General features: G+C 55.5%; 1 protein-coding gene across 2 annotated transcripts in view; it reads right to left on the reverse strand.

Moving 5' to 3' along the window:
- Nucleotides 1–25901, reverse strand: part of LYST (lysosomal trafficking regulator) — a 104358-nt gene that overhangs the window by 73295 nt on the left and 5162 nt on the right. For both annotated transcript variants that reach the window (XM_029047008.1, XM_029047006.1), the window contains exons 2-9: nucleotides 12293–12383; nucleotides 9701–9899; nucleotides 8461–8551; nucleotides 4922–6893; nucleotides 2829–3768; nucleotides 1898–2059; nucleotides 1270–1426; nucleotides 287–513 (exon numbers count right to left, since the gene is read on the reverse strand). In XM_029047008.1, coding sequence (XP_028902841.1) covers nucleotides 287–513; nucleotides 1270–1426; nucleotides 1898–2059; nucleotides 2829–3768; nucleotides 4922–6893; nucleotides 8461–8551; nucleotides 9701–9892 — 3741 coding nt within the window. In that variant the 5' untranslated portion in view covers nucleotides 9893–9899; nucleotides 12293–12383. The remainder of the gene's footprint in view (nucleotides 1–286; nucleotides 514–1269; nucleotides 1427–1897; nucleotides 2060–2828; nucleotides 3769–4921; nucleotides 6894–8460; nucleotides 8552–9700; nucleotides 9900–12292; nucleotides 12384–25901) is intronic.

Genomic DNA, 25901 nt, shown 5'->3' on the forward strand with positions numbered 1-25901 from the left:
TACCGATGCTCCCGGTAACATACGCCAGACCTCACCGGGCAGGCACCGGTGCCCACGGTACAATATAAAAACTGCCACGGCTGATGCCCACGGTACACGGACCACATCTCTCCCTGCGCCACATCCCACAGGGGAACTCCGAAGCTCCAGAGACACGCGCGGCTCCGAGAGGCCTTAAAAAAGTCGTCTACCCCACTCCTCTGTCCCCAGGATGGACGCCCTGATCCACACAGACGGGTCGACGTGATAAATACGGTCTTTAGACTCGCGTGCTCATCTCTCTTACCTGCTGCATGAGTAAAGTGACATTCTTTTCCTTCTGCCGGACGACTCTCAGGAAGCTCTCGAAGACGTGGGCCAGCACGTCTACTCTGGTTTTAGCAGCCGACAGCAGGTTCAACCCCAGAGTACAGATCTCAGGATAAATTAATTCGCCTTTCGGGAGGGTTTCGGTCAGGTCGCCGGGAGAGCACGAAAGACGACGGCGTTCTGCTTCTCCCTTGGAGCCACCCCCTGAAAGGAAAGGCGGGGAGAATTTTTCGTCTCTAAACACGCTAACGGGAAGGACTCCAGACAACTGGCAGGTGGCCTTTCCTTAGTTGGCACCCGCTGGCCTTAACAAAGAGAGAGGAAAAAATAATTGAGGGATGCTACGAAAAGAAAACCACAACAACAACCAAAACCCCCCCCCCCCACTCCAATTACAGGCACATTTTGCTTGGAGAAATCACTCATCACCCTTTGGGTAATGCAAAATTATAACTGTCGACTAAAGGCTTCTGACCTACCAGGACCGCTAAAAATGATGGGTGAATCTTCCCGGAATTTCTGTTCCTAGGGGAGAGTAACTTGTAGGGTGAATTCCACCCCTTCGGACGTCTCTCCCAAGCGCTCAAGAGATACCAGCGACAGGTCCCCAAGGTGGAGAAAGAGAGATTCTCTTTTTCCTTGATGGATGGCAAACCCATTAACTTCACGCTCAATGAGAGTGTACCGCTCTCCCGCGGGGGCAGCAATAGGTTTGCCAGGCTCGCAGTGTCACACGGACAGTCCTCATTCCCCTCACCTCGCTCTAGCCGGGGAAACACGGGTCGCGGCCCATCCGAGGGCGCCCACAGAAGCGATTTCTAAAGCTCAGGGAGACGGCGCGGAAGTTCACCTTTCTTCTCTGCTAACCAAGGCACTGATCACACCTTGACCTTCTCCGAGGTTCGGCGGACAAAAACCGACCGACCGACGTGCAAACCCACTGCCGCCCGGCTACTTCACCTTCCTCCTGGCTCTCGCTGCTTTCGGGGTTGCTTTCGCTATCTGCTTCGTAGCCCTCTTCCTCAACCAAGAGCTTCAGGTTACAATCCTGGGACTCCTCGGCTTCTTCGGACAGGTCGCCGGGCTGGGATACGGGCTCTGTTTTGGCCTGATGGTTCTGGGGGAGAGAACGTGCTCACTTTGAAAACCGGCAGCCCGCAGCACTCGGCCCCCGCGTCGTCGGATTCACCCCCACGGAAACGTCTAATTCCACAGTGGGGGCCCTGTCCGGTCAGAAACTCGGAGATCTTCCTGGAACCTGGGCAGGGAGTTCATTGTTAACCCGCCGGTTGGCGTGTTTATCCGCATCAGACGTCATAATCACGTCACTGGGCAGGAAAACGAAGTTCAACAAAATCTAGGTATGAGAAACTCAGGTAAAGCAAGGCGATAGGAGATAGAGGCTTTCTCAAAAAGGCAGATGGCGGGTAGGAGACAGGAAGGAAGTGGGGAAAATGGTTTATAACAAATTAACAGAAAAAAGGAGGGGGAGCCGGCTCGTAAACGGCGCATCTAACGAAGGCTTTCATAGTGCAGCAATCGTCTTGGTTCTCTTTCGCGACCCAGAAGTGGGATATTAAGCACGGACCTTGTCGGTTTTCTCTTCGGAACGGTCCACATCCGTCAGATAATCTCCCAAGGCCACGCGAAGCAGCGAATCGAACAGAGGCTTGGCTAAATCCGTCTCGACCACTTTAGCCCGGGAGAGGTGGTCCCGCATTTCGAGTAAGAGATCATCCACCGACGGATTCTAGGAAGACAAACGTCACGACTCAAACCCGGTCAGGGACGTAAAATAAGAACATCCGAAGGCACGACGGCACAACCCCACGTGTCTGTAAATCGTATATATTAAATTATCTACTGATATTAATGTCTCTCTCCCCATCCAGACCCTAAGCTCGTCGTGGGCAGGGATCATGTCTACCGACTGTTGCACTGTACCGTCCCAACTGCTTAAAACAGTGCTCTGCACACAGTGAGCGCTCAACAGATACCACTGATTGAATAACCAACCGATCGACTGGTGCCCTAGGGACAGTCCAGATGTCTAGGGTCTACTGCTGTTGGACATTGACTTTCCTCCTCCCCAAGGGGCGGGAAAGCAGGAGCCCGGGCCCACCCCGATGGACCAACTGGACCGGGAGGGAGCCGAGCCAAACCGGATCTGGCCAGGGACGCGTTTCCCGGATTTCTGGCCCTCCCCGGCTTCAGGGAGGAGCAGGGGAGCGGCCCTCGGACAGGAGGCGGCAGCCCAGTTGGGACATCGTGGCCCCCTCACCACTGTGAGACCTGAATCGGGGGAGAAGGAGCCTCAAGAGGATCAAGCAGCTCGGGGTCAGCCCGGCTTGGGTCCCGAGGGATTCCTCGGCCAAGCCCCGGGGTTCTGGGTGGACCCGGCCTCCCCGCCGGCCGACCTCGAGGGAAACGTGGGGCTGACCCCCGCTTCCCCGACACGACGGCCGCCTTCTTGAGTTCGCTGCGTTCCCCTGCGAACCGGAGGGAGGCCCGGTTTTTACCTGATTGGGCCACTCCACCTCCATCTTCTGCTGGCCGGTCCTTGCGCTGTGAAGACAGATAGCCAGAAGAGCTTCCAAGAGCCTGATCCTCTGAAGGGAACACTCCCTCTCTTGCCTGTCCTCCGCCCCGGCTTCTCCGAGGGGGGCGGTGGCGGTGGGCGGCGAATCCCAACGGCCATTTGGCTCCGGGCCGCCCGCCCCCGACGCCCCAGGCTCGCGGTCCCGCTCTCCCGCCTCCGCCCCCTCGCGCCGGGCATTCCCGCCGGGCGCTTTGCTTCCGTCCACCTCTCCGCCGCTCCGGGACAGCTTCTGGATGATCATCGTGATCAACCGGCGGCAGACCTCGAGGCCGCCCAGTCGGTGAAACTGCTTCTGGAAGACGGGGTCGGCCATGTAGATGGCCCGCCCCACGGTCCAGGTGTCGGCCGCCCGGCGGGTGTGCTCCGGGGGCGGCAGGGCCAGGCTCTCCGGGGACAGGGCCGGGAGGGCCTGAGGCAGAGGCTCGCTGGCGGTACTGTCGTAGCCGGACGTGTCCTCCGAGTCGTTGGCCAGGTCCCACTCGCCGTCCGCTTCTCGGCTCACGCACAGGAACGCCACGCACAGGAAGAGGTTGACGGTGTTCACGTGGGCGTCCTGATCCGCGCTCTTGCGCTTCCTCGGGCAGGTCTCCCGGAGGCCGGCGTAAAACCTGCTGAGGCTCTGGGGGGATTCGGAACTCGCCGGTCGGCCGGGGAGGGGAGGAGGCGCGAGGAAAGGGAATTCCTCTTGCTCTTGGCCCGGGTCGTCGGGTTGCGGGATCGGGGAGTCTTTCTGCTGTTCTCCGAGGCAGATGATCAGCGTTTCCAACGCCTTCAGGGAATGGCTCCGAATCCCATCCAGGTAATTTAGTTCAATCATCTGATTGACTCCGTCACAACTTAAAAACAAGTCTCGGAGCACCCTGAGGTCGGGGGGGGGGAGAAAAGGCAAACCAAAGAAGGGTCAGATTCACAGAGATCTCCTGGGCCTCGGCCTGCACGCTGCATTCGTCGACGGAAGGAGGTGCAGAAATTCAATTTCCTCTCCCGGTTGCTGAGGACAGCGCTCCGTATCAACAGATACCGCCGACTGAATAACCCACCCATCGACCGGTGCCCCGGGAGGGCGAGACACTTGCGCTGCGGCACCGTGTTCGGGAAGGAAATCTACGGCAACAGTGAGGCGTCGCCGGTGAAACGGAGAAGCGGTGCGGCCGAGGGGAAAGATCAAGGGCTAAGGGGTCAGAGATCCTGGACTCTCATCCCGGTTCTGCCAACTGCGTGACCCTGGGCAAGTCACTTCACTTCTCTGGGCCTCAGTTCTCCCGTCCTCCCTACCTGGACCGCGAGCCCCATGCAGGGCAGGGACTGTGTCCACCCTAATTCCCCTGTATCCACCCCAGCGCTTAGAACAACGTTTGACGCACGGCAAGCGCTTAACAAGTATCGAAAAGATCTGGAAAGGCAACCGCCGGTCACCCTCCGACCCACTTCCTGACTTAAAGGCATTTACTCCCGACGGAAGGGACGGGATTAAATGAAGTCAGCGACGGTCTGGGTTTTAGAAAAAAACAAACCTACGGTAATTAGTTCTAGGATCGGAAAAACAATAACCCACAGGAGAAACGCACCATTCAAAGGAAAAAAAAACCACCCAAAACTGTGAGCTAAAGGGAAAAAAAACCCATCAAGGACTAGGAAAAGCAAGGCAACCTCTCGATCCACAATGGCCACTCGCTGCGGGGTGTCAGCAGACCTCTGTACGTCTTTAATCGCGCAAGAACGGCCAAGTTTACTGTCGGGGCGCAGTGCCTTCTGGAGAAAAACCCCGCTTTTCAAAATACAACAGCGGGTTCTTCCGACTAGAAGGCAGCTCTCGGAATGACCTCTTTACCCGCGGTGGGCAGGGCGCGTGCCTGTCTGTTGCCGTACCGGATTCTCCTAAGCGCTCGGGACGGTGCTCCGCACACAGCGGGGGCTCGGTAAATACGCCCGAATCGAACGAACGAAGAAATACGACCGCCCACGCCCGGCGGCGACCGCGGCGCGGCAGGAGGAGAAGCGGCGCCCCCGTACCTGGATCTCAGCAGTCCCGGCAGAGCCTGCAGATAGATCTGGAGCACTTCCTGGGGCAGACACCAGCCGCCGGGGCCGGCCGCCTGCGGGCCGCCGGGCTGCCGGGACCGCAGGGCCAGCTGCGCTCCCCTCTGGAGGACCGGGTGGAAGACGTAGCTGTAGAGCTTCCACCGGACCACGGCGTTGCCCCTCTGGACGAGGTGGCACACGTGGCCGGCGAGCTGCGCCCCGGGCCCCGGCTCGGCCCCGAGCACCAGGGAGCGGTAGGCCTCCAGGGCGTCCCACTTCCACAGCAGCTCTTCGCCCCCGCTGCTGGGGAGGATCCCCCGCGAGCGGAACGAGGCCGAGGCCGGGGCCGGGCCGCCCTCCGCGGGGCTCCCCCGCAGGGCCTCCTCCAGCGGGGCCAAGCGGTCGCCGTCCACGGCGCAGACGTTGCAGGCGGCCGGCCTGGGCTGCGGGGAGGGCTCCGCCCCGCCCAGCTGGTCCAGCACCAGCTGGGCCAGGACGCCGAGGACGTGCGGCTGGAAGGGCTTCAGCCCGGGCGAGCCGAAGGCGTGGAGCAGCGGGCCGATCACCGACCCGGGGTCCATGCAGCAGCAGATGCCCACGCCGTGGATCCCGGAGAGGATCTGGACGCGGGTGGCGCCCAGCCTGGCCCGCCGCAGCAGCCGCAGGCACTGGTGCGCGCAGACGGCGATGCAGCAGCACCGCTCGGGGTACCGCACCTCGCCGTCGGCGCTCTCCTCGAAGGGGTGCTCGGACCCCCGGCTCTTGAAGGCCGAGACCAGGAGGCCCGAGAGGTCCCGGTGGTGATGGAGGAAGTGCGAGTACTCGCAGCGCCGGTGCCTCTTGCGCGGGCACATGGACTGGTGCAGCTGCTCCGACTTGGCCTTCTTGACGGTGCCGATGAGCCTGAGGACCCAGTTCAGCAGCGCCCGCAGGTGGTCCGCCGCCTCGCCCGCCGCCAGCCCCTCCAGCCGGAGCACGGCCGCCTCCACCAGCTGGAAGCCCTGGTGCTGGATGAATTCCTGGACCAGGTCCATGGCCTGGCTGAAGGAGGAGGGGTCAGAGGCGGCGCCCTGCAGGCAGCCGATCAGCAGCTGCAGCACTCCCCGCAGCAGCTCCGGCAGCAGCAGGGCCCGGTGGCGGTGGAGGGGGAACGCGGGGGCCTCCTCCGCCTCCCGGGGGTCCCCCTCGGCCCCCGGCCGCTTCTCCCAGCGGGCCCGGATCCCGGAGGCGGCCCGCAGGACCTCCGTCAGGTTCTTCCTCAGGCTGTCGGGCGCGGCCTCCGCGGGGCCCACCTCGACGGACACGAGGCGCAACACCGCGCGGGACAGCATCCTCTGCACCAGAGCCACGGGCTCCTCCGTCCATCCCGCGCAGACCCCCCGGCTCTCCGCGGGGCCCCTCGGCCCGCCGGCCTCCCCGGAGCCCGCCAGGAACTCCGTCAGCGTGGGCACCACGCTGGCGGCCAGGGCCGACCTGGGGTGCGCCTGCCCGTCGAACTTACAGACCTTCTCTAGCAGGGACAGCAAGACGTGACAGAGGTCGAAGGGGGAACTGTCCGCCGAGGCGGCGGCCGGCTCGTCCGGGGCCGGCGGCCCGGGGCTCTCGTGGTCCGCGGCGGCGGGGAGTGGGGCAGCTCGGGCCGGCGGGGGGTCCCCCTCGGGGGTGGGGGCGACGAGGCGGTGCGTGAGGCGGGCCCGCCTATACCTGACCGTGGCCAGGCTCTTCTCGTCGGAGTTCGCTTCCGAGTCGGACGTTGAGAGCTGGCTCTTCCGGGCGTCCCGAACGGAATAACGCTGGGCGGTCCTGCGCTGGTGTCTGTTTGGCCGGGGGCCGCTTGCTCTGGCCGGGCCGGGGGCGGGCGGGGTCCGTCCGTCCAGAGGCGGCTTTTCCTGAGTGGATTTCAGCAGGCTTGAGTTGGCTCCTTTGGTCAGGACAAGGTCGGCAGAGAAGGGCAGATTAAAGTCTGGCGGGAAGAAAGGGAGACGATTTCGTAAAAGGGAGACGAGTCCTCCCCAAAGGGCCGGGGCGACCCGAAAACAGAGGGCCGCCTCCGACTGGCCCATTCCTCCAAGCTTCCTAAGGAACTTCGTTCGCACCATCCGCCGATAATGGGCCACGGTAAAACCTCCTCAGAGAATCAACGGCGCTTTTCAGAGGCTTATGGGGGTCTTTCCAGTTAAAAGGTCGGTAATTCGGGGGTAGTTATCGAGGTTTATTGATTTTTTTTCCTAATCTGGTTCTGTGGCCAAGATGCCAGGGCTCTTTCAGCTTTGAAATAACCCACCGCAGAGAGATCTGCCGGGCCACCGCTCCTTTGGAAATATTCCTCCTTTTTGGCTAACGTGGGCGGTGTGAACGACCAAACTGGTCCGGCGGTTCACCGGCCGCTGGTGGGATTGGGGGTATTGGACTCGACCGTCCATCCGCAACTTGACCCCGGTCCAAATCTTGGTTTTGAGGGGAGGGCTCTCTATAGGAGCGGGTACTTATCCGCATATCCTCCTGTCTGCAAACGATCTGTCTCCCCTGCTCGACTGTAAGCTCCTTGCGGGCAGAGACCGTGTCTTCTGACCGCCGTACTCTTCCAAGAGCTCAGTACGGTCCTCTGTAAACTCAGTAAATGCTTTGACTCCCAAAAGTTACCGCCCGAATAAATAGTTCAGCTACCCGGCGGAAGTCCAGATCCTTTGCCGAGGGGAGGGGGCAGTTACCCCCCCCCCCCCGAAAAAAACCAATATTTCTGACGTATTTTAAAGTGATCAAACTTCCGGATAACACATCCCCCAACGGACCAGAGGTTGAGACGGCTGACGGCGGTGGAGACGCTGGTGATTCGGGACCCAAGAGAGCAAATCACGGGGCAGAGAAGATTGGGACCAGAAGCCAAAAAATGGAAACTCAATTGTTCAGTTCATTCATTCAATAGTATTTACTGAGCGCTTCCTATGTGCAGAGCACTGTACTAAGCGCTTGGGATGTACAATTCGGCAACAGACAGAGACGATCCCTGCCCAATAACGGGCTCTACGAGAGCAGTGACGGAAGATGCTTTCTGGGACCCCAGCCACCCAAAACAATTCTATGGAATGGAAAGTACCCCACTTAAAGGAACTCCAAAGGGACGGGGATGGTTTCCATCAAAAGCTTCATTTTTTTCCCCCGCAGGGGACACACCTAGAATTACTCCTTTGATCGGGTAAGTCGTCTGCTTCCCAACATCGGGCTGCTTGAGTTCAAACCAGAAGAGCAACTGATTAATCACTTTACGAAGAGCACAGTACTAAGTGCTTGGAAGAGTACGAAAAGGTTCAGGGGTATGATCCCTGCCCCCCAAACAGCTCACAAATGAGCAGAAATCCTCGTGGAGTGGCTTTTATTTTCCGTCAAACCTATGCTCTCTCCGAAGAAAAAAAAACAAATAAAATTCCTTTCTAATTAGCCTTTGACTTGTGAATGTAGGGTACTTTGCGGTTTTTAGCACCCACCCTCTCTGCCTTTTCTGCCCCTCTGATAAAGAGAACAAAACCTACCCACAGCCTTCTCCTCTTGGACGGGAATTCTCCACACCAGGGGAAGCAGCGACAGGAGAAGAGTGAGCAGTTCTTCTCGACATGTCAGAGCCTGGGAGGGAGACAGAGAAACTCTCAATGTCCGCAGATTTGGCTGGAACAGCCAGGAGATCCGATCTTTCCCCAGTTTCTCCGCTGCAGCGTAACAGGACCGTCTTTCTTTTCAAACGGGAGGTCTTCCCTCGGCGGACCCGATTTAAACACCGCTCCCCCCAAAAGACAAGTCGGCGTTATAAGCCACATCCAATCGCAAGCACCGGGCACACCCTTGCCGGGGTTTCTAAAAATATCCCAGCCCCCTGCTGCCTTGCACATTTAAAGAATTCCTCACCAGCGGCGGGCTGCGTCCAGTGGGTGAAAATTAAAAGTAAACAACATCGGGGGGGGGGAATTACGGGAAAGAGCGCATCAGGTTCCCGGAAAACCTTCGGCATCTTTCTGCAGCTGCAAATCACTCTGAGTGCCCAAAGCTGAATGACTGATGACTGACTGCCAACCGTAGTGGGGACTCTGCCAGGCAGACGGGGCCCGTGCTTCTGCGGCTTGGCATCGTGACGAGCTCTCCACGTCAGGACGCCCACCTGAGTCACAGGGAGTGATTCAGGGTTTTCCATCCTTCGGCCCCGTCACCCGACCACTGTGATCTGGGGGCCTGATCTACAAGAAAAAAGCAGCCTCTGCTCTACAGATAAGACAGATAGAAAAGAGACACCGACAGAGAGAGAAACGAGAGAAAGGGGGAACGACAGAAAGAGAGAGAAAAAGACAAAGAGGGAAAGATAGGCCTAAAGCCTTTCAACCCTATCGTTTTTACTGCAATTAATAGTACAGGTAAATCCTCATAAAATTTCCCGGTCATGTAGGCTGGGGGAGGGTGGAGGAGGGACGGGGAGAAGAGACAGAGAGAGAGAGCGAGAACGAGACCAAATAACCCCAAAATGCCGTTCAGAATAAACACATCTCTGTCCAATTCAGAGGCATTCACGTCACATTCTGCCCCACTCCAGAAAAAGGAAGCTGCGTGGATAATGCCCAGAACAATTGGAAAACTCCCATCGGAAAGCACCTCGATATGTGCACCCTTCTTTCCGAAGCCAGAATTCCCCTCGGGGGTTCCTGGCTGGGGCGGCGTTTCCCCTGCCCGCCGTTGAGGAGAAAAGCGAGATGCCACAGAGGTCTATCGGGAGTTCGCGACCGTTACCTGATCGATGATGGAATTCAACTGGGTGAGCAACAGGAACCCGCGACCTTGGACCAGGTACTGGCCGAGGGCTGCCATGTGGGTCTCCTCCTCCTCCTCTTCCCTGGCCTCCGCCCTCTGGACCACGGCATTGCACAGGCGGTTGACGTCGGTCAGAAATTCGCGGGCCAGGGAATTGCTGTCGCTGCTCATGTCTGAGCTACAGACACAAAGACGGGATGAGAATCGGATGGAAAAACATTAAATGTTCATCATCAAGACGAAAAATCAGGTAAGACAGCCTCCGAAAAAAGTTTAGGGCTTTCAGGGGAAGTGAGCGAACAGCTCCCAAATGCAGCAGGGATCCGGATTTTAACTCTCCAGAGCGCTTACAACCGTGCGCTTGACTTCAATGCTACCGACTGGCAGCGTGCTAATCCCGGTTTCGCCACCTGCCTGCTCCATCTGCGCCTCAGTTACCTCAACTGGAAAATGGGGATTAAGACTGTGGGCCGCATGTGAGACCGGGGCCGTGCCCAACCCTATTTTCTTGCATCTACCCCAGCGCTTATTCCTGGCACATACGAAGCACTTAACAGGCGGAATTATTATTAGTATTATGATGATGATCCTGGATCTAGTTGACAGTTTTTGGATGACTTGGAAGGCGGGACTGAAAACCTTCTGAAATCTGTAGATTGACTCGACTTCGGAAGCTCCAAAAGGGCAGAGGGAGCATCGTCTATCGACTATACTGTATTGTACTTTCCCAACTGCTTACTACAGTGCTCTGCACATAGTAAAGTGCTCAGTAAAGACCACCGATGGATGAATTTGGGTGATGTGGTCCCTGGCTAACGGGAAGAGCATCCCATGACTCACCATCCGTCTGCTGCGATATAAGCTTCTGGGGAATTTGGAAAATGATTTAAAACCTTCGGTGGTCTGAACGGGCAGAAGAAACAAGTATCAGGAACAGGATGACATTCAATATGGGTGATTACAAGATAATCCACTTACTGAGAGGGTAAAGCCTCTGCAAACACAAAATGGGGCTGACTGGCTTTATAGAAGGACGGCAGAGGAGATGTACCAGATCAGAGAAGGCCGCACACTCCACTGGGCTCAGCGGTGCAATGCGGGCTCAAGAGAGGTTTAGATAAATACGTTCAACCGTATTTACGGAGCGCTTACTGTGTGCAAAGGATCGTACTAAGCATTTAATGCATGGATTGGCGGTCCCCTCCGGGTTGCTGGGGAGAAAATTTGGGGGCGTGAAGGGGTCCATCCCCGAGTGCAAGAGCGCGACCAACCCACGGTTTTTTTCAAGCTAAATTAGGCTGCAAAATTCTAGCCCGGATGGACTACCGGGTTTAGGAGTTTTTCCCACTTGCCCGAAGGCAAAGTCTGGCCCGGGTGCCCTGCCTGAATTCCTTGCAGCTCTAGGATTCTGGCTTGAGTCCATTTAACACCCACTCTACTCAAAGGAAGACCGATTCCGCAATGGTTTCGGGAGAGAAGCGCCCCTTGAAAGTGCCAAACGAATGAACCAAAAAAAAAAAAAAATTCACGGAATGCTATCTTCATTCTCCCATGGCAGATGGGGTTGGGAGAAAAAGCCAACAAGAGTAGATCTGAGCTACACTTCATCTCTTACCATGGCCCCCGGACCAGAGTCAAAAATAACCCCGGGCAAGACTCACGGCTCTCCTTACTCTCGGAAAGGAAAAGCGAAGATTTGCACGCAAAGAGAAAGGGGGAAATAAATATGCAATCAAGTAATACTGAGGAGAAAAATAAGAAGTGAAAAACTTAAATAACCCAAAAGGAGGAAAGAGAAAAAAGTCATTAGGACTAATTGATTTTCACTTGGGGGCTGAAATTTCCCTATTTTATATTTTACACGGGTATAGCTGTCCCTCAGAGTCCAGAGACGGTACTGATTGTGATGAGATTTTACCAGGGCAAACAAGGGTGACAGATAAGACGGATGTGTGACCACCAGTCCCTTCCTCTTGTGTGCACATACAGATCATCGCCAGGCCCATTCAGGCATCTTCATTCACTTTTTCGATCGTATTTATTGAGCTCGTACTGTGCGCAAAGCTCTGTACTATGCGCTTGGGAGAGCAGAATACAGTAGCGTCTGCCATCCGCAGTGCTCTTTTCACCTTTCTCTCCCTTTCCCCGTCTTTCTGTGTCACAATCTTTTGGAAGAGCCCCCGCTCAAAGAAAAACACCCCTTTTCTAGACCGTAAGATCGCCGTTAGACCGTACGTTCGTTGTGGGCAGGGAACGTGACTACCAACTCTGATGTATTCTCCCAAAGGGTTTAGTCCAGTGCTCTGCCCACAACAGACCCTCGATAAACGCTACTGATGCTTGATGATGATTTCCAATACGGTACGGTATCTGGATAGCCCGTACTATGCGCCTAGCGCCGTGCTAAGCTCTGGGGAAGATAGAAGATCATCAGTCCATGTCCCGCGTGGGGGTCAGGGTCTTAATCCGGATTTTGCAGAGGAGGGAACTGAAGCCCAGCGAAATGCCGGTGGGGAACACGGGACTCTTCGGGCTCCTGCGCTCATCACGTGAGCCGCGAAGGCCACTTACCAGAATCTCACGACCTCTGTAACATTTAGCTGCTTTCGGAGCTGGACTCATGAGACGGGGTGAGGGCCGGTTCCCGGAATTACAGCTTCGCCTACCACGGAGGAAAAATACCGCTTTAAGTACAAGGGTCATCCCAAACGGACCTTCTTCACGACGCGGGTAGGAGCGTGTCTGTTTCTCGCTATAGCGTACTCTCCCAAGAGCTTCGTACGGTGCTTGGCACGGAGTAAGCGCTCAGTAAATACGACCGAATGAATTCGCTGCCCTCGAGGGGCAGCAGCAGAAACTCTGGGAAGTGAGCGCTGTTAAGACGAGGACCCGAGGGCGGGGGCGACGCAGGCGTTAAAAGACGGGGAGAGAAGGGAATGTTCACGCGATGGAAGCCCTGGCACAGCAAGCTCGTGGCAAACGTCGGGGCTCGGGAACGAGTCATGAGTGTGGCCCCCACCTCGGCAGCCAGGGCAGAGACGGTCGGGGGGAGGTGGGGAGGGGGCGGGCTGTGCCGGGCACGCCGGCGTAGTGCGGACACGATCCCCAGCACCACGCGGCGTTGTGACCGGACAACAGTAGGGGGAACGGTGAGGGTATGCATCCCGCGCCCACGACGGGTGACGCGTTGGGCTGAGCGCTCGGGAAGGACCACAGAAGGCCGGGGCACGCTCCTGCCCGCAAGGAGCTTCCGCCCTAATGCGAGAGGCAGGCCCAGAAATGGGCCAAGCTGTGCAATCAGAATGAACAACACTGAGGGGGCCACCGAATATACGTTACGCACGTCTTGGGCTGAGGACGGGCACAGATAAATAGCTTAGGGGCTGGAGGCGGCTGAAGGGCCGAAAAGGTTCAGGGGGTGGAAAATTACTCGTTGGGAGGAGGGAGGACTTTGGGAGGGTTGTGAGAGGCGGCAAACTCTCCCTTCTGGCAGTGCCGCAGCCTGGCCTGGCCGAAAGACCACAGGGTTGGGTGTCGGGACGCCCCGGTTCTACTCCCGGCTCTTCCATTTGCTTGCTTGGGTGACCACGGGCAAGTCACTGTGCCTCGGTTTCCTCACGTACAAAATAAAGGGTACGGAGAAGCAGCGTGGCTTACAGGATAGAGCACAAGCCTGGGAGTCAGGAGGCCCTGGGCTCCAATCCCAGCTCTGCCCCTTGTCTGCCGGGGGACCGCGGGCAAATCCCTTCACTTCTCTGTGCCTCAGTTCTCTCCCCTGTAAAATGGGGATTAAGGTTGTGAGCCCGACACGGGATGAGGACTGTATCCGACCTAATTAGCCGGTTATCTAATTATCTCCGCTCAACTGTATATATTTTCGTTACCCTATTTATTTTGTTAATGAAATGTACATCGCCTTGATTCTATTTATTTGCTACTGTTTTAATGAGATGTTCATCCCCTCGATTCTATTTATTGCCACTGTTCTTGCCTGTCCGTCTCCCCCGATTAGACTGTAAGCCCGTCAGAGGGCAGAGACTGTCTCGATCTGTTACCGATTTGTACATTCCAAGTGCTGTGCACATAGTAAGCGCTCAATAAATACTATTGAATGAATGAATGAATCTACCCCCAGCCCTTAGCGCAGTGCCCGGGCACATACTAAGTGCTTAACAGATACCATTTAAGAAACAAAAACCAAGACTCCTGCTCTCCTTACCTCTTAGACCGTGAGCCCTTTGTGGGATGGGGATGACTGTCCATTTGGATTCTCTTGCAACTGTCCCAGTGCTCAGCACAGTTCTCTGCAAAGACTAAGTGACTGTGGGCAGGGAATGTGTCTGTTTATTGCTACACTGTACTCTCTCAAGGGCTAACTACAGTGCTCTGCACATAGTAAGCACTCAACAAACACGACTGAACTAATAATAAATACCATCGTCATCATCTTTATCATCACACCCGCTCTCTGCCCGGCAGGCCCGAGCTTGCCCAAGCGAAGCTCTTCTTATCCGAAGGGGTGGCGGCTGGGGTGAGCCCGAGGCCCAGATGCTCTCCCCGCGTTTTACAACCGGGGATCGCTTGAGCTGCCCAACCCCTAGCTACCTCTCCCTGTCACGGGTTCTACGGGCTCGCTCCGACTGACCTTTCCACCTTCGTTTCCTACTCGATTCACCTTAACGACCCACCTCGCGTCTGGTCTCCCTGGAAGCGGCAGCGCGACGTGGGTGTGCGTGCTGTGAGTCTGTGTCTCAAGAGCGTGACCCAACCGGGGAGCCCGGCAAAACCAGCAGCCTCGGGCTCGTGGCCCAGGTATCGGGGTTCAGAGGCTGGAGGGTCACACCGATCCCCTCGCCTCCTCCCACCTCCCGTCGCTACTCTCCTACTACAAACCAGCCCGCACGCTTCGCTCCTTTAGCGCCAACCTTCTCACGGTACCTCAGTCTCGTCTATCTCGTCGCTGACTTCTCGCCTCTGGCCCGGAACGCCCTCCCTCTTCGTATCCGACAGTGGCTCTCCGCCGCTTCAAAGCCTTATCGATGGCCCATCTCCTCCGAGAGGCCTTCCCCGATTAAGCCCTCCTTTCCTCTTCTTCCTTCCGCGCCGCCTCGACTTGCTCCCCGAGGCCCGATGCTGCCCCACGGGCAGCATCCAACCTCCCGTCCAGTTGGCCGGGCGTCACCAGAGCTGGCCGGGGGCCCGACGCCATCAGAAACAGGGAAAGGGGAAGTGAGGTACGTGAGGCACGTGAGGCCTCGACGCTCACTGCCCTAACCTGAAGCTAGAATAACTGACCGCCTCACGGATAAAAACTTAAATGAGTCTAACTTGGAATTTAAAAATCAAAATGGAAATTTCAAGAGAGGCCCGCTCGGAGGACGAGGTGCCAAAATCTGAGGAGCCAGAGATATACACACCGTCCAAGCGCTTGCCACGACGCTTGGCTCGGGGTAAGCACTTAACGCCAGAATTAACTCGTTCTTCACCGGGTATTAAGCATTCTCCTTGAGGGCAGGGATTTGGATCTGCTAACGTTACCGCATCCACCCTTGCGCGGAGTATGGTGCTCTGCCCGTGGCGGGTGCTCGACAAACGCTACCGACTGGTTGGCTGAAGGAAGAGAAACGGTGATAGCCTCGTCCTCGCTCAATCACCCTGGCCCGATGCAGAGGACACGAGTGTCTGTACACGTACATTCACACTTCCTCCATCTATTCGACACGCGGTTGTTGGCTTTCATTCAGCTGGCCCAGGCCCATCGACGACCGGAGATCCCTCGGAAGTGAAATCGTCTCTTCTTTAGAAAGCCGGGTGGCCCGCCCCCAGGGAACCCCCTCCCCTACCCGATCGAGCTTCTCTGACGATTCCCAACCCCGCTTCCGTTCCGCAATCGACTGGCCTGCGTCGAGCTGGCAGGGGACTTCTTTTAATAGTACTTGTTAAGCACTTGCTACGTGCCAGGCACTGTCCTAAGCACTGGGGTGGATAAAAAGTAATCAGGGCGGACACAGTCCATGTCCCAACGTGAAAATGATAACGCAACACTGGTATGCGTTAGGCGCTTACTATGTGCCAGGCATTATATTAAATGCTGGGGGGGAATACAAGTAGCGTGGCTCAGGAGAACGAGCCCGGGCTTGGGAGTCAGAGGTCACGGGTTCGACTCCCGGCTCTGCCCCTTGTCAGCTGTGTGACTGTAGGCAAGTCACTTCACTTCTCTGTTCCTCAGTTACCTCATCTGTCAAATGGGGATTAACTGTGAGTCTCACGTGGGACAACCTGATTACCTTGTATCTCCCCCAGCACTTAAAACATAGTAAGCGCTTAGCAAATACCAACATTATTATTATTACAAGCATATTGGGTTGGACACAGTCCCTGTCCCCTATCGGTCTCACAGTCTTCATCCCCATTTTACAGATGAGGGAACCAAGGCCCAGAGAAGTGAAGTGACTCGTCCAAGATGGCACAGCAGACGAGTGCGGAGCTGGGATGAGAACCCCGGTCCTTCTGGCTCCCGGACCCGGGCTCTAGCCCGTAGGCCACGCTGCTCTCTGGCCTCTGGATCGCCGGGCCTGCTTAGTCACCCTCCCTGGCCCGGGCTTGCAGGATAAAAGCCACGTTTTCATCCAGCGAGAGCCGTTGTTATTGCCAGACGAGGCTGAGGGAGGAAAGCCGGTCCTGGCCAGGGAACAATGACTCCGCTCCTTCTGAACCGAGCGACGATATACCGCCCTCCGCCTTGCCCTCCCTCACGGCAGCTGAGGAAAAGTCAAATCTGGCGCGGGAGAGGCCGGGGCCGGAGAGTAAGGAAAAATGACAGTCCTGAACTTCGTCCTAAAATTAACCTGATTAGGGAGTCTGATTTCTCTCTCTGACTCCAACAAGGCCTCAGATCTATATCCTACCTTAAATGTTATAACCCTGGCTAAAGTCCCCCCTCCACCAATCCCGGGGAGCACCGACTCTTCCGTATTTGTCTGGGGATTTTGGGAAAAACGACTCGCCGACTGCTCTCTCCGGGGGAAAAACAAACGAATAGAACGCTTCGACTTCCGCCCTCTCTTCTGCCTGCGAGAAGTGAGGGACGTGAAGACCGCGTCTTCCACACATTCTCTTTGCAAAATGAGAGCTTTGCAACCGTTCTTCACGTTCCCCCGGGGGAGGTGTCCTTTTGGGTTCGGTCTGTTCGCGGTCCTACGTGGCATCGGGTGCTCCGGTGACCTGCTTTCACAAAGGAGTGGGCAGGATGGGGTTCGGAAAGTAGGTCAGAAGCAACCAGCTTCCTACGCGAGGCTGGAAGCCGCTGCTGGTGGCAGAGGTCACACCTGGGTCCCCCTTTCGATATCCTTCTACCGGCCCCCAAGCCTCTGCCCTGGAACCCCTTCCTCTAGTCACCCCGCGCTCAACCCCTTGGGGCGTTCATCCACTCCCCACGGTGCCGGCTTCCACCTCCGTGCAGAGGATCCATCAGAAGTACTGACTGAGAGCCTATGAAGAGCTATAATAATAATAACCACAGCTGGGATATTTGTTCGGCGCTTACTGAGGGCCAAGCGTCGGAGCAGACGCAAGATAATCGGGCCGGACGCAGCGACCGAGTGATCCATCTGATCCGGTTGCTTCCCTGGGCCGCTCCAGAAGGTACCAGTGGATCACAGGTTATTTCTCAGCTTCCCCCGACCCCGAGTGCTTCGGTCTCCACCGCAGCTTGGATTTTGGGGACCAGACAGGGTGGTTAAAGGCCCCTCCATCAAGACCTTCCCCGCTGGGCGAGAACAAGCTCCTCCCCCGGGCGGAACGAAAGGGGCTCTGACAATAATCCCTGGGATCTGAAGTAAGAGGGCTAAGAGGCTTCGTAAGTTGTTCTGGATAAAGGACGTTCTTTCCTCGGTCAATCGACCGATCAATCAGTAGCATGCTACTGAGCTCTTACCGTGCGCAGGGCAATATATACAATATAACAGAGTTGGTGGACACACTCCCTGCCCCCAGCGAGTTGACATTCTAGAGGGGGAGAGAGACTTTCATAGAAATAAATGAATTGCGAACCCGGACGTAAATGCCGTGGGGTTGAGGGACGGGTGAATGAAGGGTGAAATCCAACTGCGAGAGCAATGCGGAAGGAAGAGGAAGAGGAACGAGGGCTTCGGCGGGGAAGGCCTCTTGGAGGAGGTGGGCCTTGGGTAAGATTTTGGGAGTGGAGAGAGGGACAGTCCATCGACTATGAAGCCCGCGGGCCATTTCTCCCACCTTGGAAGCGGATGCGGGCTGGCTGACGAGGCAGGGAAGGAGGGAGGATGGGAATGGTGGGAGCAACCCAGCCTAGCCGGCGTGGCCCAGATCATTTTTCTCCAAAAACCATCAGGACAAGTTCCCCCACTCCTCAGGAACCTCCGATGGTTGCCCATCCACCTCTACATTACGCAAACTCCTCACCAAAGGCTTTAAATCAGTCCATCACCTTGACCCCTCCTACCTCACCCAGCCCACACACTTCGCTCCTCTAATGCCAACCTCCTATTCACTCTACCTCAGTCTCGCCCACATCCTGCCCCTGGCCTGGAACGCCCTCCCTCCATTTCCGACAGACAATTACTCTCCCCAACTTCGAAACCTTATTGAGGCACATCTCCAAGAGGCCCTCGTTTCCCCCTGTCCCACTCCCTTCCGCGTCGCCCCTAATTCGTTCCCTTCATTCACCCGCCAGCTCACCTCAGCCCCACAGCACTTACGTACATATCCCTGATTTATTTATAGCAGTGTCTGTCTCCCCCTCTCAACTGTAAGCTCACTGTGGGCAGGGAGGGTGTCTCCCAACTTAATAATAATAATAATAATAATGTTGGTATTTGTTAAGCGCTTACTATGTGCTGAGCACTGTTCTAAGCGCTGGGGTAGACATAGGGGAATCGGGTCGTCCCACGTGGGGCTCACAGTCTTAATCCCCATTTTACAGATGAGGGAACTGAGGCACAGAGAAGTTAAGTGACTCGCCCACAGTCACACAGCCGACAAGCGGCAGAGCTGGGATTCGAACTCATGAGCCCTGACTCCAAAGCCCGTGCTCTTTCCACTGAGCCACGCTGCTTCTCTGATACTTATACTGTCATACTGTACTCTTCCATTCTGCACCCAGTGAGCGCTCAATAAATACAACTGATTGACGGACTGATGGCAGAGAGTGCCACAACTCTGAGACAACGAGGGAACCGTTACTCTTTTTTTTTTTTTTTTACAAGAGGGGGGAAATTAAACTGGAAAGACTATAAAGGATTTGGCCAGGAACAGTCGATCAGAAGGGAGCCACGCTGCTTCGTGGGGTTAAATCACTTCACACTCCCAGAGGCTCGGGCAGTAAGACCGTGACCGCATCGCATACCTGAAGCAGCGTCGCCCAGCGGACGGAGCCCGGACCTGGAAGTTAGAGGGTCACGGGTTCTAATCCAGGCTCCACCACTTGGCCGCTGTGTGACCCTGAGCAAGTCGCTTAACGTCTCTGTGTCTCAGTTCCCTCAACTGTAAAATGGGGATTAACGCTGGGAGCCCCACGTGGACCAGGGCCTGGGTCCAACCTGATTACCGTCTATCTACCCCAGCGCTTAGAACAGTACCTGGCGCACAGTAAATACTCAACAAATATCTTAATTACTACGATTATCATCATCGGCCCCGCACACTTACCGCCAGAGAGCCAAAGGATAATTCCGTACGACCCCAGACCTCTTTATTATACCAGTCATCCTTCCTGTTCTGTGATGTCTCTGGGAAAGGTTAACTTTACCCATGTGTGTGGTTACCCACACAGTCCTTTCCACCCCGTGACCTCGGGAAGATGATCCTCTCCCACACTGCTGCGTGTGTTAATGCTAATAAACAACAGTGGCAATTTTCTGGGATTTTCAATGCCGCCTTTGAGCCTGGCAATTTTCCTCCGGGCTCTGCTCCGGAAGAACCGCCTCCTTCATGCCTCAATCGTGCCACGCTGGTATGACTACCACCGCGGTCTCCCAGAAGGCCGTAGCTACGCCACATCCCCGGGGCGGTGCTTCCTGGAGATTCAGACCATTTTTCCATCCCTCCTCGTTATATGCTTCCCCTAACTTCGGCTCACGCCCCGGCAGCTGGCTGGGGTGTCCTGCAGGGACTCCATCAGTCCTATTATGAACACTTACTATGCACGGAGCACCGTACCAGACTCTGGGAGAGTCCAATACAACGGGCACCTTCTCAGCCCACAGTGAATTTACAGGCATTCCCTCTCTCCACAACGCTGCTTTCCATGCTCGTGTGCTGACTCGGTTTCCCACGATTTCCCCTTTTCCTTGGAAGTGAAGAACGGCACCCAAGTGACACCGTGGGACCCAGCAAAGGAAGGCCCGGCGAAAAGCAAGTGGATGGAGCACGGGCCGCGCAGAAGGACCTGGGTTCTAATCCCGGCTCTGCCACTTGCCTGCTGTGGGACCTTGGACAGGTCACTTCACCTCCCTGGGCCTCAGTCACCTCTTCTGTCAAATGGGGATGAAGACTGTGAGCCCCACGTGGGTCAGAGACTGTGCCCAATCTGACTAGCTTGTACCTCCCTCAGCGCTTAGAACAGGGCCTGGCCCTGTTCCGAGCTCTTACCGTGCGCAGGGCACTGTGCTAAGCGCGTGGGGGAGTCCACTATAACAGAGTTGGTAGACACGCTCCCCGTTCATGGCAAGTTGACAGTCTGGGGGGGGGGAGAGACTGAAAGAAAAGAAAGAGAGAGAAAGTCTGCGTGGAAAGAAGTCCCAGAAAGCTGGCTGCCGTTCGTTCCAACAGGTGGGCACAGGAACAAACCACGCCAGGGCCAAGGAAGGATCAAGAAGGGCAACTCGGTGCCAACCTGGCTGTTGTCCGAACTACCCCGAGACCTACCGAGGAAACAGGAAAGTTACCAAAAGTGGAAACTGGGCTACATCCTGCAAAGGGGAATAGAAAGAAATAGCAGTTACGAGGGGAAAAAGATAAGCTGAAAATAGAGGAGAGATGTAACCGGTAGAAGACTCAAACCTCCCCCCCCAAACGGTATTAAATCATCCTGAGCTAAAGAGGAGGATGAAAGAAAAGGAGTCCCCCAAAGACAGGGAAAAATGATAAAGGGGGGCTATAAAAGAGCAAGGGCTTTGCTTTTCTTTTGTTTCCTTTTTACACTTTGATCTTAACCACAAAGATCAGCTGTAGTCAGCTGACTAGAGTAAAAAAACGCTTCTAATGGAAAGTAAAAAAGAGGAAAAGTGTGAAGAGAGGGAAACAGAAGCAGCATGGCTAAGTGGCTAGGGCACGGGCCTGGGAGTCAGAAGGACCTGAGTTCTAATTCCGGCTCCGCTACCTGTCTGCTGTGTAACCCTGGGGAAATCACTTCACTGCCTCAGCCCACTCATCTGGAAAATGGGGATTAAGACCGTGAGCCCCATGCGGGACCGGGAACGTGTCCAACCCGACAATTCTGTATCTACTCCAGCGCTTAGTAGGGTGCCTGGCACACAGTAAGCGCTTAGCACCACAGTTATTATTCCTGTTACTAACAGGGTTTCCGACAGTGCCCAAAAACTCCCACGGCTGTGACTTCCACATCTGCCACCAAAAGCGTTTACTATAGCGTTCTGCCCCTAGTAAGGGCTCAATCGATACCACCGATTGATCGGAACAGGGCCCGCCGAGGCCCACTACCGGTCCCGGGGCAAATACGGACATGGGGAGCTTCTCCTGCAGTCTGTCCGGACACCCCCCCCCCCCCCCCAGCTCCATTTTATGGATGGCCCAGGTCCCTTTCGGCAGCATCTTCACATTCCGTCCCCTTAGGGAGGGGTGGTCTCCTCGTTGAGCTACAACGGCGAGGCTGCACAGCACGGCACGGGGTGGGATCTTTGAGCCTTCGGGGAGGTGTCCGGCTGGTCAGAGGGTCCCGGTCGGGCAGTCGGGGGCCTCAAGGATCGTGGGTTGGAGCAGCCGGTGACCGAATGGGGTCCATCGCGGGGCTGAGTCCATTTACCGTACGGACGGTGGTTTGCCCAAAGGACTGTGAGTGTGCCCGTCAAGTTTCCAAGAGGCGCTGAACGGTGGCTAACGTTTCAAAATGCAGGGGTTGAAAGCAAAGGGACCTTGGTCAATTGGAAAAATGCTTCCAAAGCTCGCTGTGAGCAGGGAATGTGCCTGTTTGTTGTACTGTATTCCCCCAAGCCCTTAGTACAGTGCTCTGCACGCAGTAAGCGCTCAATAAATACGATCGAATGAACAGAAACATGCCTGCGGTGTGACCTCGGGCAAATCACTTCTCTGTGCTTCGGTTACCTCGTCTAGAAAATGAGAATTAAGACTGTGAGCCCCACGGGGGACAGGGACCGGATCCAACCTGATTAAATTGTAACTGCCCCGGCGCTTAGCACACTGCCTGGCAATATAATAAGTGCTTAACACTCATCTGAAGCGGAGAAGGGGCCTGCTAATTCGGCTGTGTTGGCTTCTAGACTGTAAGCCCGGTGTGGGCAGCGAACGAGCCTGCTAATTCTGTTGTACTGTCTTCTACACTTTAAGCTTGCTGTGGGCAGGGGACACGCCTACCGACGGTTATATCGGTATCCTGTACTCTCCCCCAAGCGCTTCGTACAGCGTCTGCGCAAAGCAAGCGCTGGATAAATACCATTGATTTCTCTCCCGAGCCCTTTGTACAGAGCTCGGCACACAGTAAGCACTCGATAAATAGGACTGAACACACTCCCAAGCCCTCAGTCCAGCACATAGTAAGCTCTCAATACGTACTACTGATTAACTAATACCATCCAAAAATTGTAGAAAAATTTTGATATCTACTGAGCCCCGAACTATCACCGGGACGGACTGAACGGGACCCAAGCCGTAACAGATGACCCAGAAACGCACCGCCGAGCACTGTTTTAGACAACACGTTGCCGACCACTGTTTTAGACGGTCAAGAAGGCAGACGCGGAGAGAATCAGCCCACCGGTGGAAGGCACTCTCCACTTCCTTCCCGCATCTCTGTGCAGAGAGAGGCTATTCGCACCAACGTTCTGGCGAATGGTATCCCGTAACTCCATTCCCATGACAGCAACTCACGGTGCTTTTCTCCTTCGGACGTCGACCGATCGTGCGGCTATTAAAAATGCCAAGACGCTGTTAAAAATGCGCCGTTTAACCGTCGGCAAAGGAAAGCCAGTGGTATTCTGTTGAAAAAAACCCTCTCTAGGGGTCAGATGAAATTGGGACACTTCCTGGGAGATTAAGAGAGGACCGTCCGAGGGGAAATACATCCAAGGCGCAGGCGGTACGCGTCCGTCGGTTGATATTAAACCGTGGCGGGCACTGTAACGTTCGCGTTAATAAGCTTCTTCAAAAAGCAGATTAAATGAAGGGTTTCTTTGAAATCGAGGGAACGCTCCAACGTCGAGCGCCTCTCCTTGACATCGGGCCCGCCCTTTTCCGATTCCCACGCAGCCTTATTGAAGAAAACGCTGTGGCGCTTTGTTCTGAAACTCCGATGGTGATTAAGGCAACGTCACCCCGGTGCTCAGAAGAACCCCCAACGATACCCGGGGTGGGGCTCAACTTGGCAAACCACTGAACGGCGACGGTCTGGAGAGACGACAGTGCGATAGAGCGTGGACGAATAGAGGCCCTGCTCGCCGCCAACGCGGGGTGGGGAAAAATAAAAATGCCCTCTTCAGAGCTGAAAGTTCCTTTTGTGGCCCCTAAAGTAAATGTGGTAATTGTTAAGCGCTTACTACGTAAGCCTCGGCGCTCTCCAAGTGGACCAAGCGCTCAGATTGGCCGGATCCATCCTCTAACAGTTCTGAAAATCTCCCTTCCAACGGAAAAACGGCGCTATCGTCCAACTGGGGAAGAGCGTTAGCTCTCAAGTATGTCGCAAATCATTTCACAACGGGGAAAGTGAAAAACGAGCCGCAAGATAGAAACTGATTTCCAGATCAGAGCCTGTTGCTCAATTACAGAAGAGGCTCTTACTCTGCCATATCACGCAACTGGAAGGATCCGAGCAGAATAAAGATGTTGGGGGGGAGAGGGGAGGGCGTAAATGGAGTTGAGGGGTGGGAGGAAAAGGAGGAGGTTGGGAGGAAGAGAGGGGTAGGAAAGGAAGAGCAGGAGGGACACATGAAGGGCAGAAATGCAGAAGCACGAACAAAAAAAGGTGATTTCAAGGAACAGGTGAATTCCACATTGTTTAAACTTGAACATTTCCTCCCGCTCAGCCGAATGTCAATCTATTTCTCATCACCCCACCACAGGAGAGTGCGTGGAAAATTGCCAAGATTGGAGTGCGTTACGAACTTCTTTTAAAAAAAAACAACCCACGGGGAAACAGTGAGGTTTGCATTTCAGGGGATTTTGCTGAGGTTTTTAAAAAACACACACGTCAGGGACCCAGCCCACAATGCTGGAAACCTAAGTCAAGAAACCCCGGCCAAACTATGAAATTGAATTTTAAATGGGATTCTTGCTCACGGAAATTGGCCCAATTCGAGGTGCTCTATTTGAGGTGTTCAAACCAGTGACTGTATTTTAGCCCAAATGGCGGAGGACGAAAGCAGGAAAAAGTTAACAGGAGGCAAGGTCGATTTGAGGAGCCATTCTGAGCTATCCCAAGGGACATCTGGACACGAACCGAAAGGGGGTCATTGGAAATTCTGATTTCAAGTGGTTTCAAAGGGTTTCGGGCTCAGGAAAATCCAGGCGGTAAGTTATGCCACAGCCTTGGGTCTGTCCAGGAAAGCAGGCATACGAAAAAGGGGCCGGGTTTGCGGGGAGAGGAAGGGGGACGGGCCGGGCGATGGACCGGAAGAGCGGAACTTCAAATTTCACCAGTGAAACCTCCTTGAGCAACTGCCCTGGATTCGACTACATTCACAGCCAGAAGCAAATTTCAATAGAGCCAGCTCTTCTGCCCTCTCAAACAAGCTGTCAAAATAGAAGGAATCATTCTCACCAGCAACATTTCAATTCTGCACTCCGCCAAATCCAGTCACTCGGCTTTGCCATCCCTCCACGGAACGGGAAGCAGAATGGCCTAGCGGATAGAGTCCGGGCCTGGGAGTCCGAAGGACCTGGGTTCTAATCCCGGCTCCGCCACTTGTCTCCCCTGTGACTCTGGGCAAGTCGCTTCGCTTCTCTGGGCCTCGGTTATCTCGTCTGGAAAATGGGGATTAAGACGGTGAGCCCCATATGGGACAGGGACTGTGACCAACCTGATTAGCTTGTATTTACCTCAGTGCTTGGAACAGTGCTTGACACCCAGGAAGCGCCGAACCGATACATCGTCATCATCGGTAAAGGGCCTACTCGGGCCGATTACCGCACTGAACGCTGAGAAAGGGTACCCAGATGAGGAGGAGACCCACCGTCTCCGCCCCTCAAGCCTGACAAACCCGGAGAACCTTGTAGACCCTCTGCCCGACGGACTTATTGAGCGCTTACTGCGTGCAAAGCGCTGTACTGAGCGCTCGGGAGAGTAAAATATAACACTATAGCAGACACATTCCCTCCTCGCAAGGAGCTTACAGTCTAGAGGGGGAGAGAGACATTACTACGAATAAACAAAATGAAATAAAATAAATAAAATGACCGGTATGTAGGGTGAGGAGTGGGGATTCCAGTCCATTTGGGGCTTGTTCTTAAGACCTTTAGGAAGCCCCTCTGCCCACCGAGGCTTAAATGGTGATTCGAACACAGTACACCGTCCTGCTCCGAGAAGAGTAGTATCTACTGCCCCCGCGGGATCTCGGCAGCCGACCCCGAATCCAGGACACGCTGATGACCCTTTCATGGACAACAGCTGCCGTCCGGGCAGAGATGCTGCAAGGCAGCAGGGTGGCCTAATGGGAAGAGCCCGGGCCTGGGAGTCAGAGGACCGGGGTTCTAATCCCAGCTCCACCACCCGTCTGCTCTACGATCTCCAGGCAAGTCACGTCACTGTGCCTCAGTTTCCTCATCCGTAAACGGGGATTAAATGCTATGCCCTATTCTTAGACTGGGATTCCCGTGTAGGACAGGCACCTCGTCCAACTTGAATAACTTGTATCTGCCCCAGGGCTCAGTTCAATACATAGTAAGCAACATGGCATAGTAGTTAGGGCACGGGCTTGGGAGTCAGAAGGTCATGGGTTCGAATCCCGGCTCTGCC

Source organism: Ornithorhynchus anatinus, chromosome 19 (genome assembly GCF_004115215.2).
Source record: "Ornithorhynchus anatinus isolate Pmale09 chromosome 19, mOrnAna1.pri.v4, whole genome shotgun sequence".
NCBI lineage: Eukaryota > Metazoa > Chordata > Mammalia > Monotremata > Ornithorhynchidae > Ornithorhynchus > Ornithorhynchus anatinus.